The 13,300-nt window shown below is 41.7% G+C and overlaps 1 protein-coding gene across 1 annotated transcript in view; it reads right to left on the bottom strand.

The window, feature by feature from the left end:
- The window catches only part of LOC139665848 (protein Aster-B-like), a gene marked incomplete at its 3' end in the record, with an annotated part of 68,288 nt that overhangs the window by 47,946 nt on the left and 7,042 nt on the right, over positions 1–13,300 (bottom strand). The window contains exons 2-3 of the mRNA XM_071544849.1: positions 12,336–12,425; positions 8,779–8,805 (exon numbers count right to left, since the gene is read on the bottom strand). Of these exons, the coding sequence (XP_071400950.1) occupies positions 8,779–8,805; positions 12,336–12,425 (117 nt within the window). The remainder of the gene's footprint in view (positions 1–8,778; positions 8,806–12,335; positions 12,426–13,300) is intronic.

The raw sequence follows: 13,300 nt of genomic DNA, 5'->3' as shown, positions 1-13,300 counted from the left end.
AGTTTCAGTGAAAATGGATAGATTAAATGGCTTTTGAAATGGCTCCAATCAGTTTATCCAAAAATTTGAATCTGCAGATGAAGAACCATATGTCCTGTTTGAGTTCAATCCTTTTCCTCTCATTAAGTAAATTAACTATGCTTTCATTGTCTCATTACATAACACAAATAATGAACCAAGGTGGGCTTGAGCTAATAGCACTTCATGCGATCATTAACGACTATCATTCACGATTAATTAAAGACCGAAGGAGAAAGTTATGCAAGGATAGCACAAAATTACCTGGTGGGGGTATTCATCACAGTGAGGTAACTTAATGCAGCCCCAGGACTGGCTTGAATCCCAGCTGGCAGCCACAATAAATCTAACCAAATTACCCTTAATGGGCCTGGGGAGCACAGATCACAGTGGAGATTTAGAAGGCCCAATAGCCAGCTGGAAAATCCCCTGTATTCAAAAGTGTGTGTGTGTGTATGGATGTGTGTTAGAGAAACACTGACATGCAGTGATTTATTCCACCATCCCCTGGCTCTCCGTGAATCGGGTTAAGGCACATACTGTACGTTAGCGTGTGTATCAATCATTTTGACTCACTGCCATGTTTGAATGAACTGCTGAAGAAAGCAAAAGCTGACCATGCGTCTCAATAAGCTAACTGAACACTGAAAAGCCACAGCAAACGTCAAGACCTGGCCTGTAAGCTAAACATGAACCAAAAAAGACCTTAGCCGCAACAAAAACATGGATTACTGCATGGAGTTGTGGAGACATCTTTCAGCTTTTTGATTTCTAATTGAGTGACAGTGCTGTAATAAATGTAGAAGATAGCTAAATATGCATGTTGGCATTATTTTGTAGTTGTAAAAGACTGGTTTACATCTTTAATGTTCATAAACTCTTGAGTAAAATAGATACGTACTATGAGATCTGATGGGCTGCAAAAGTTGCAAGGTTATAGTATTTTCCAAGTCAAATTCTTCAAGCAGCTAATGTTTGTGTCAAGGAATAGCTACACACTATTTATATATAGTAGTCAACAATTCCCAATTGGTGCTTCAAATTCATTTGGAAAAAAAAGAAAAACGCATTGACATTTAAAAGCCATTTTATGGACAAAGCGGTTTTTATTTTCTTGGCAAAGGTCATACAGGAAAGCGTAGAGCTGCAGAATAAAACTAGGGCGGTCCTGATCATGTGATCCAGTGAAGGGAACCTGGCAATAATAATCAGAAAACCATTTTCAAGATAATCACCAGACCAAACCTGGATCATATAGTATGTGCAAATAATTCTTAGAGTCTTTGTGTTTACTTGCATACCAGGTTGGGGTTTACATCAAGATGATCCAGATAGTATTAGATCAGATTTAATTACAGAAAGGTAAACTAAATTGACTTTGGAATACTTGCCTGTAAGTATCTCATGTATCTCATTCTATTGTTATGTTCACCAAACAAAAAAAAATATTTCCAAATACTATTTTACCCAGGTCTAAAAAATTACATCCCCCAAATAGCATAATACAAAAAATACAACAACTTATATGAGTATTAATTATGAATGGCACATGACTATCCATATTAACTGCATATAACTCATCCTGTAATGCATGCCTATTCTTCTGCTGTTCGACCAAACTCAAGCCTGTGATGAGAATATGCCGCACATAAAGAAAGAAATAGAAATCAGACCTGACCTTATGCTTGTGCATGGTGAACACGCAGACACCATCCTGGCCTCTCTCCTGGCTCTCATGGCCTCTCTTCAATCACTGTCCCACTGTTTCGCTGTCACACTGTCACTTGCCCAGCATGCTTTGTCATCGTCTCCAAGCCACACAAAATCACCTTGTCCTTCTCTCTCACACAGGACATCCAAAATCAGTTTAAGAAAAACAAAAATTGCACCAGCCTTGAAAATGAAAGTTGCAAACAGAGGCGATACAGAAAGCACAATTGAACCCGAAAAGCCCGGAAAGATCAAAAGCCACAGGATGTCCAAATTGATCAGATGTCACCATCTTGATAGAAAAGCATTATATCTAAAGCAGCGTTCTGTCCATTTCCCTGAATTCTTCGCAGCACGCTAGAATATCAAAGCAATTTCTTTATTTCCTGTATTCCCGCAAAGGATACTGAGAGTTTAGAGTTTCCTGTTCAGGTGGTTCACAGAATCCCTTCGAACAGCATCACCTCACATCTGCTTCTCTCAGCCGCGGATGAGCAGTTGTACGAGGGGAGGATGGGTCAAGGATGCGAGCGTTCTGATTGGCTGGCCGGCCATGGTGTGTGTGTGGGAAGGTCTCTTCGGTAGGCTCTCCGAGAGCGGCTCTGCTCGATAAGGGTGGTCCTTCACCTCTCTCCCTCCTCTCCCCTCTTTATCAGCCTCCCTCCCCTGCTCGCTTCTCTCCACTCTCTCTGTCTCTCCTCTTCCTCTCTCTTCCTCTCTGCTCTAGCAGCTAGGAGGCATGTGTTCGCCGTGCAGGCTGCTCTCCACCACAGCCTCGCAGTGCATCAGCAATTCTTCTGATTGCACGCACATACGCATGCTTTCCGCACACACACAGACACACACGCACTCGCATGAATATGGAGAAGGGATTTCAGCTGCATCATGACCTCATAACATCTCCTAGACATAACTACCCTGGCCCTGACCCAGATTCACCATAGTCATCACTGTTACGTCACCATCATCCTAACCATTTGCTTTTTCAGGCATTATCTTGGGCGCAACTGGAGCCGCTCAGCAGGAAACATTAGTGAAGGTCAGCCAGTGGAATCTGATACCACTAATAAATCTAAACGAGATTAGACAGAAAACAGCAAAATGATAGACCGTCCCACTGGTGTTGTATTCCATAAGGTGGAAAGGTGACCTTATGTAATATAATATATCAGTTATATAACAAATGAAGATAAAGAGATTGCAGAACAAACACCACAACCACTTGCAACTAATCTGAACCCACTGAATTGAGCAAATTAAATTTGTTGAAATATTAGGGCAAAGCTTAATTTCAAATATTTCATACTTTGAAATATGCATGCACAGGAATAAAAATTAATTTGATTGCATGCATCAGGAACAAAATGTACACAATTGTATACAACCAATATATTTTTTCTGCAGTGCTGCATTTTCTCTTTTGTTATGCTTGTTAAATGAACCGGTCAGTTAAGATGTGTCTGCATTTGGGCTTGACAAATATAACAGTGCATCAATATTATGGCCCAATACTGGCCTTTCACAAAAAAATATATAAGCATTTGTTGCACTTATAATACACTGGTAAGATCAGCACAAAACATTTCAGCACAATGACAAAGTGAAGATTTTCACAATTACTAAAAAATAGACCAGACTGGCACAACTATGAAGAAAATCCCAGCATGGTTTACAGTTTTGGATGAGAATTTAGTCTGGTCTGGATCATATATTAATGATCAGTATCTCACTCAAAATGCATGCATTAGTCTGGCCCTATATAGCCCTGCCCTATACTGCATTGACTCATCCCAAGTTGAACAACACAGAGGAAAAGGATTCATCTAAAACTACCTCTCCTTGTCTGAAAGTCATCAGGGACAATAAACAGGGAACTCAACCTTTTTCTGCATATCATTTACTTGTTATTTAGGATCCCTGCCTTTTCTGAGGCTCCTGAACAAAGTAAAGGGTAAGATCAGATTATGCTGACTTCCACCAACGAAGCTAATGTCTCAAACCACAGACGAAAAGGCATCGATGATCTGGCAACTGAGAGGCGCAAGAGCAATGCGGACAGTAGAACAAAGAAAGAAGACAGAGGAAACTACAAACCAGGCCTGTGCAGGTGAATCTGAGCAGCAGGACTACATGATCGTCATGAGCAGAAGAGGATTCTTTTTGTCCTTCAGCCACAGTGGCTTACATACTCAAAAACTCACAAACTAACTATTTTACCAGCCACAGAATATAGAACCTCTTTCTGCTTAGTAAACAAACTGATAACCCAGTCAAAAGTGACTACTATTTGGCTGGTGTGTGACATAAACAGTAGTCGATTTGTAAAAACATTTCAGGGGGGATGGTGGGGTCTTATGGGGACAAACAATTTGATAGTGGCGAAGACAGCATGGAGGGTGGAGGACCAGCTGTTTACCATTCTGTTTATATTGTAACAGCACAAAGATTTCTACACTCAAAAGACACGCATGTTACGGATGTTAGGTATCAGATACTCCTGTCATTGCCCTTAACCAAGGCACAACTTAACGTAACTTAACGTTATTGCTCTATGCTATTACAGGATGCTTCACATCGATGAATCCTGTAATGTACTGTACATATCACTATACAGTTGTTAACCTATGAATGTTAAATTAATAAAATTAATTTTATAACGTAGCCTACCTCTGTATGTTTGAATGGAATTCTTTTATATACTTATTATAATTTGATGGAAGGTTTCCATCACACTGAGCACTAACAGCTGCAAACATTGAAAAAAAGGTAAAAAAAAAAAAAAGGCAGTAGTGAAGCCATGGGTGGTGCAGTGTCCGGTCTGGATTTGGGGTTTGGTTGGTGTGGCTGCTCTTTGCTGTCTCCCTGACCCTGACTCCCTCAATCTCTTGTTGCTATGATACTGATAGAATGGACATTAACTTTAAATGGTGATTGTACAAAATATCATCCATAATATTATATTATTATACAATGGGCTGGCTGAATACTTTATTCTGATTGGCTGGAGGGGTGTTGGTCATTTCAGATAACCACATGGCTCTGACATAATAAAGGATGCCACTTAGGAATATGGGCATCACTTTTATGGCATCAGCAACATATTTAGCAAAACCAGGAATACACTTATTTTAGCTTTATTAATTTGTACACATTGAGTCACCTGAACTCTGCTGGTCTGTCTCCTCTAATCTGTGACTCCTGCCTCCGTTTGGCTCTGTTAAACAGATCAGTGCATGTGTTCAGAAGTTACAGGACTGATCTGTCTATAGGAGACTTTTTAAATGACTATATTCAGTTTAACTCAAAGATAATATATGATAGGCTGCACCACTGTCTAAAGCTAATATTCAGTTACAGTTAATCAAACAACAATAGATAGCTACATATTCCTTCACTCTCCTTGCCCTGCTAGGTAGCAATAGTTACACTAGGCTATAGTAATTTCAGTTACAACGATGGCTCATGTGAAAATGACAATATTTCCGTCTGTTTACTAGTTAAATTCACCTGAACATGTTGCTTTATCAGTCACATTGGGCTGAAAATAAGACAGAATGTCTAGATGATTCTTTCTCGACAGTTTCACAACACAACCTGTCAGCTCCGCAGCTCAAATTGAACTGTCTGTACCTGTCATTTGATTGTGTGTTTGTTTAATGTGGCCCAGCTTCCTGGTTGGCTGGAGATTTCCGTTTTTAAGCACTGTGATTGGCCCGAAGGTCCAAACACCGCCCAGCCGGCAAACTATGGTGTTAAAACGAAATGAACCTGCTGTTTAAACGCTCTGTTTATTTTTTCAGAACTGGAACGTGCGGTCCTTCATCAAATTCACTCTCGGAACGCTGTTCTGATGCTTTTTTCCTCTGTGAAAAGATATGGGGCTAGTCAAAAAATATTCCCGACCGGTCCACAGTTAGAGCGGCCCGATGTCCCGATGGCCAGTCCATCCTTGAATGCAGGTGTGTGTGCCCCCCGCCCTCGGATTTACTGAAAACTCCAGATGCGCTATATTCTCTAAAATTATTAAATATCAATAATAAATGGCTTACACATTTCTTGATTAGGCTAAATGATATTGTAGTGCCATGAAGAGGGATGAAATGGGGGATGGCAGTTTTACAAAGGGGATGGTTTTTGACAATTGTTATTTCAAGGGGGATGGCATTGGCATCTCCTCGCATCCCCCCTCAAATTGACTACTGGACGTAAATATCCCACACATCAAACAATATAATCAATCTTTACAGAAAGACTGCAAACACATACTGTATGTCTTTTGATTTTCTCTTTAAACTTTATTCTAATAGAATTCAACGCACAAATCTGCAACATAACAGGATAAAAAGGCAAGCTAAGCTCTGTGAGTCAAGCCTGAGTCTTCTTTCAAACATGCAAACTGCAGAGTTTCCAGAGGCACTTGCATTCTCCCCGCCTCAGCCAGCCAAAGGGCTTTTTGCATGCATTATTTACAGTTGCCCTTGTAACAAACTAGGTATCGATCTTGTGCAGTTGGTGTGACTCATGACCACTTAGGCAACAACTGTAGAGGGTTACAAAGGGTACAGAAACAAAACACTAGTTTGGCTGGGAGAACTGCTGGGGCGTAGAAGCAAGATGGGGATGATTTGAGATGGTGCGGTTTCTGGTTTGTACCAAGTTGAAAGGAGTACAGCATGAATTGTTCATTTTTTTTAAGCAATATGTATATTATATTATGTTACACTATTTATATACAGCCAAGGGGTGCATATAAAAAATGCAATGAAAAAATCCCAGGAACCAAGTAAAGACAATGCATACACATAGTGGAAAAAGTGTAGATGAATCAAAACCTTAAACCTATTGTGAAATCAAAGGTCCAGTATTCATGTGAGTATGTGTGTGTGTGTGTGTGTATGAATGTGTACAGTGGTGATTCCAGTTGATTTCAAAGGTAAAGGTTGTAATGACCACAACATCATGGTGATAATCTATGATGTTTCAGGGTTGCCATGTGGTTCCTGAGATGGCTCAAACAAGACATTATCTAACGATAAAGCAAGGATTCTGTCTATGTGGTCTTTGCTGCTACTGAAGAGGACTCTAGGAAAGTTCACTCTGTTTGGGTTTCCAGCTCTAGGTTTCTCAGTGGCCATCAGTTTAAATTGTGGTTGGTCTGCATGGGAATGTGGTGTTATAATGTGTATATGTGTGTAACCCTCACTCCATCTGTAACTACTCACCATTGCTGTTTTGGTAAACAAGACTGATCCTGGTAACTTTCACATTTTGTAAGGCTAATATGCTGCGAGAGCAACGTAAACTGGAATTCAGTGCTACAGTACATGTCTGTATTACCATTGTGATCCTTAAATTATGTTTGATATGTGAGGTGACGACACTCCGAACACTTAAAACTGAAAGCAACCTCACTTGATGTAATAGCTGCCTTTCTGCCACAGATCACACTCTTCTCTGGCAAAGTGCTTCAACTGTTGCACCAAAGTGCTTTTTCAAACTGTATAATTGAGCTATCCATTGAAGTCAAGAGTAGAATATTTTTTCTGACTTTCCTCCGTCTTCATTCAGCACCACAAGGTGGGCCACCGCAACAAGGGAATGAGCACCACTGCTGGAGAAAATGGGAAATTAAATAAACCTTTTGCCTCAATTTCTCTCACAAAACACAACTATTGGCTCAGTGGTTAGAAATACGTCATACTAAACAAACCAAATGACAATCGTTTTAGTGTTGCAACCTGTGCTACAACCAGAAATAGGGAAGAACATGGAACCAAACCAAAAATTCCCATCACTGCTACAGTACAATTACAAAGCAAAAACTGTGTATTTCATCCATGCAATTTGGCTGGTTAGAAACAGACTTAATAATGAAGTTGTTATGGCCTATTGTAGGCCGTTTTTGAAAGGGCAGGGTGACAATGCCTGCACACAATGTATAGAGAAGACACAGATTGGGTTCAGTAAACCATCGCTTGGTCATGTGATGGTGGACAGAGACTCCTAGTGGTTCAAACCTGGCCTGGCCCGCTGGTCACACCACTCGCATGACTGACCACTCAAAGAATACCAAACCAGACACACACACATACCAGCAGCACACATACGAATACGCCCAACGAACAGTATCCACTCAGAATATGCCAGACAAACATCTCCACGCTTGATTACTCTCTGCACGCTCAGTGCACAACACACACACACACACACACACACACATATATACACCAAAAAGCAAATAGCTTTAATGACTATGACCTCATATAATGCTGGGAATATAATTTCTCACAGCAGATGAGTTAGAGAAGGATTTTTAAGCTTAGACACTCAGATGTGGATTGTGCAAAAGCGGCTGCAACTCAATACCAGGAAGATGTCCCTCATATTTTGCACATTCAGTGTATTTACTCAGTAACACAAGCACAATGCATATTCAACAGTATGCTACAATAGCAAGTTTCCAAGTTTTCAACCAAGCGAATGATGGCAGAACCGTTATTTATAAAGATCCCACTGGTAACATTTAGCTCAAGGGGTGCACCTCCCTCTGAAATACTCACCAGCTTGAGCCTGTGAGCCCTTTGCTTCAGGACTAGCAGAGTCTCTTGCGATGGCAAAGCACTTCAAACCCTGCAGAACAAAGCGACTGTGCCCACAGACCCTCAGTGCAGACCTGCCGCCGGCTGGCTAGCTAACAGACTGACCGACCTACAGTACTGACCAACTCACAAAGCCCTGTTTGTGTCTGCTGTTGTGACTGATGTTGTTTGTCCAGTAAAAGCAAACAATGACATTCCATGGCTTGCAACTATATTCACCGCTGGCCTCTCCAAATGTAAAGCGTATTCAGACACCTCGGACGGGGGACAAAGCCGTGGATCTGTGTCACATGCAGGGTGGGCGGACCTGGGCTAGTGGGGTGACAGCAAACCCGATCCCACCATACCCTGCTCCACGAGCCCACCGCCGCACAATACGTGCCCACACACCTCCATAGCAAAAGAGGAGAGTGTCCGGAGTGTGTCTGTGTAGCAAAAGAGTGTGTGTTACCTGATCTTGTCCGCTGCACTGTCAGACCTGCAGGAGAGAACAGAGGATAGGAGAAAGATTTCAGTCATGGGACACTGTATTCAATGCCACTGAGGTCAATTCAGTTTGACTGCAGTGGACACAGAAAGTGAATTTTTAAAAAAAAGGGAAAAAAATAGTTTACATGCCTTTAATAGATAGCCGGAAATGAAGGCTCACATTTCCGTTACTGAACTGCAGTTTCACTATAGTTTCAGAATATGATTGATCCAATGATGGCGTGTAATGCAGTGCGTAACGCCGATTCACAGCTCACAATCACATGCTTAAACAGAGAGTCTGACCAGGTACAGGTTGGAAAACTGAACATCGGACTGTACCTTTAGGAGTAATGTCCTATACTGATATTACACAACACCCGCCTGCAGTGATCGTGGAGGAGTTTAACCTGACAGAAGCCTAAAATGCAAACATCAGAAAATGACGGCAAACGTGCAAACTTCTCTCTACGTCATCATCATCCCTGTCGAGTCAATTCCTCATCCCAGACACAACTGAACGGATGAACGGATGCCGCGATAAACTAAGCCGAGGCAAATACAGTCACCGCTAGTGGCACAGTACACATTAGCCAGCAGCCCGCTGTCACTGTGCGAGAAAATGCAGCTGCTCGCAGCACACTGAGAAAACTGCAGCACACAGACAGACAGATTGCAGTCACGAAAGCAAGAGAGACAGCGAGACGGACAGAGAGACAGCGAGACAGACGGTCCTCCAGACAGACAGCGGTGCAGCCTCCAGGCACAGATGCAGCTGTTTTACCTGCAGAGGAGACATGACATTCCGTGCCCTCTAAAGCCGGCTACAGAACGCTGCTCTCCCTGCAGCTGCTGCAGACACCCAACACTAGCTAGCAGCACCAGCACAGCAAAGAGAAGAGGAGCAAGAAATCCCATAGGTTTGAAAGGTAACGTTCCTAAGTCGAGCAGATGGGAGACAGTGAGCGAGAGAGAGGGAGAGAGAGGGAGAGAGAGAGAGAGAGAGAGAGAGAGAGAGAGAGAGAGAGAGAGAGAGAAGAGAGAGAGAGAGAGAGAGAGAGAGAGAGAGAGAGAGAGAGAGAGAGAGAGAGAGAGAAAGAGACAGAGGTGCACAGGGAGAGTGCAGGACAGAGAGGAGTGGAGGTGTAGTGGAAGGTAGACAGAGCAGAAGGGAAAGATAGCGAAGTGGGCGGTTATTTTGAGGACAGACTAAGAGGGTTCCTACACATTTTCTATTTCAAAATTCCATACTTCCAGACCTTAAAGGAATGCACCAGTTTTTTTGGTAAATAAGCTCTTTCATCCACTGACAGCTGTATGGCAACAAAATTGGTAGCAGTTTCACCTCTGTAAGTCCAGCAATTATTTAGTTACCGGATTAATCACTAATTGCATTTTAATGTTTTGGCACATTGTTTGTGTTTTGCAGTTGGTACAAAAACTAGGTTAGCATCAACTCAAAAGCGTGAGATTTGCTAAAAAAAACATGGTGTATTCCTTTAATTGCTTGCCTTGATTTCAAAAATTTGGTCAGTGTTCAATATGATATGTTCTGATAAAGGTTGGGCGATATGACTGTGAACTAGGCTACTAATTCTTACAATTCTAAAACTTTTTAAGACCTGTAAATTATCAAGATTGTTGCGGTGATCCGGATCTGGGATTTCCAACATTAGATGAATTTCGATTTGCAGCCATAATATTATGCTGTGTCAGCTGCTAAACAACATTGCATTCACATGCTAACTTGTGAGAAAATGAAATCTGGAAGACAAATGATGAATAAACATACACTTTACATATACTTTAATGAGACTGCAGCTTTGCAAACGAACTTTCTAGTTTTCTACCTTCATAGCAACCCTGAAACTAAGAGGGAGGACAGAGGTAGGCAGAAAGTGCAGAAAAATAAGAGACCCCTGCATTTTTCAAGTTTAAACAACAGCAATGTACTTTGCACTGATCGACTCCTCATATTTCATAACAGTGTTCCAGGCCAACATGACAGGTGCGCAGGTGCAGGTGGTTCTATTTGCCTGATACAAGCTCTTCCTGCCTCCTACGGTAAGCGAGAGATGGCCTGCTGAGTTTCCCTCTGGCCACACTGCTTTACCTCAGGGATTAAGTATGAAGCCTCCCTGTGTGTCCACCCTGGGACACACACACACACACTCACTCGCCAGTATCTGATTTAGTGTCCAGGCCTGCCTCTGGTGCTCCAGTAACTGCTGCAGTATATTCTGAGCAGAGACAGAGGTGATACTGGGCTGGTGATGCTGCCTGCAGCAGCTGTGGCCTCTCACTCAAACAAAGCTGTGGAGAGGTAGAGATACTGTACCGTTTACAGTAAGGTGTGGTTAGAACATGGCTGTCATTCTAATATTACAGGCAGGATAGATAAAAAAAGGGGCCTACCTATTGACAAAGAAGGACTTTTTGTCAGTATACATGCCTTTTTCAATATTTTTAGCCCCCTTACGCACCAATATTTTCGCCTTGAGTCAAGAGCTCACACTTCTTCTATGCTTTTAATATCCTAACCCTCATCACTGTCACTGACAGCAGGAACCAACAATATCAGCTTGTGACGGTTGCAGCCTTGTGGCAGATTTACAACCCTTCATTGGAATTCATTCCACACAGAATAAGTCTCCTCCAGGGCAAACCGTGATGGCCTAAGGCTCGAAACGTCACAAGACAAAGTTGCTCCTCAAAAGCCCCGAAACTGACAGCAACAGCAACAGACCTTGGAGCACAGCAATGCTCTTGTCTGACCATGACCACCATGGAAAGAGAAGGTGGTGGCAAACAGTTTTGCACATCAGAGATGAAGAGGAACTGCCCTCTAGTGGAGAATGCAAGGAACAGATTCAAGATGTGAGCTGAGCTACAGGGATACCTTGACATTTTGAGTTTTTTGTTGCTTATTCTTCCTGTTCACATGTCACAATGTGGAGAAAAATTTGCACATTTTGCCCTCCAGTTTCCCAAAAATGGCTTTTTAGTACTGTGAGCTTTCCTCATTGAAACCATGGGGCTAGCAAAACAAACAAACAAACAAAATCCATACACTAAACATTGATCTGACTTTGACTCTGATCTGAACTGACTCCTTTGGGGTCGAACTTCAACCGACAACTTCACACAACAACTTCATGGAGATATCACAAGCACATGGTCAGGTAGAAAACAACAGACACACAGGGCCTCAAACATGTGCTTTGACTTTACCCTTAATTACACTATACAATTACAAAAAAGAATATGATAAAGAAATGAACATTTTGAACATATCTCCAGCATTCAAACTTTGTCAAATGATACTGATGTCAAAATACTACAACTGGATATAATAATATTGGAGGAAATCAATGTAACCCTCTGATGTTGGTTCAAATTTTCATCATATCACAACTTTTCATTGGAACTGATTGTAAGAAAAACAAAAATATATGGAAAAACCCTATTTATGAACGAGGCCCAGGCAGAGAAGACACACACACACACACACACACACACACACACACACATACTGCTCACCTCTCCTCTCGGATAAAGGGAGTCAAGAAGCGAGTGGAGTCATCATCATGGCTGCTCTGCTGGCTGCTTTGCTGACTGCTCTGCTGGCTGCTGCATGAGAGAAAGGATTGGTGTCAATGATCACGGCATGGTTCTCTAAACTACCAAGGCTTACGTGCCTCCCCAACTCCCCAGACAAGAGAAATAAAGAACATAAAGTAACTAACATGGCCATTATTGGACTGACTTGCTACTTTTATGTCAAACAGAGTAGAGCTGCAACGATTAATCGATTAATCGATTAGTTGTCAACTATTAAATTAATCACCAACTATTTTGATAATCGAATAATCGGTTTGAGTAATTTTTTAAGAAAAATAAGGCAAAATTCTCTGATTCCAGCTTCTTAAATGTGAATATTTTCTGGTTTCTTTACTCCTCTATGACAGTAAACAGAATATCTTTGGGTTGTGGACAAAACAAGACATTTGAGGACGTCATCTTGGGCTTTGGGAAACACTGATCGACATCTTTCACCATTTTCTGACATTTTATAGACCAAACAACTAATCGATTAATCGAGAAAATAATCGACAGATTAATCGACAATGAAAATAATCGTTAGTTGCAGCCCTAAAACAGAGTCCTGATTATACAGTCATATTCCTTAATTTCCTGTCAGATTTTAGCATTGCATTAACATAGGGCCCTGTAGAGCAAATAGTTTGTCAATTTGTTATCATGCTGCCATACATCTGTCACTGTGACTGTGTTGTGCCTCCTTGATAGACAGTTATTGACAGTTGCCACTGGGTCTGACAGCTTTGTCTGAGGAATCAACTGTCAAACAGCCTGCAGAAAGATGCTATAAGTGAAGGGTCAAAATACATGGCAACTCCCACCCATTCAGATGTGTCAGATGTGTCCTGCATGTGTGCGTGCACTACACATTGTGCACTGTACAGTATGTGTACATTTCCAGTGAT

Source organism: Centroberyx affinis, unplaced genomic scaffold (assembly GCF_046629955.1).
Source record: "Centroberyx affinis isolate AG114_WGS23_722 - 3 ecotype Tasmania unplaced genomic scaffold, CSIRO-AGI_Caff_v1 ptg004695l_1, whole genome shotgun sequence".
Taxonomy (NCBI): Eukaryota; Metazoa; Chordata; class Actinopteri; order Beryciformes; family Berycidae; genus Centroberyx; species Centroberyx affinis.
The sequence above is the reverse complement of the archived record's forward strand: the minus strand, read 5'-3'. Positions and strand labels throughout refer to the sequence as shown.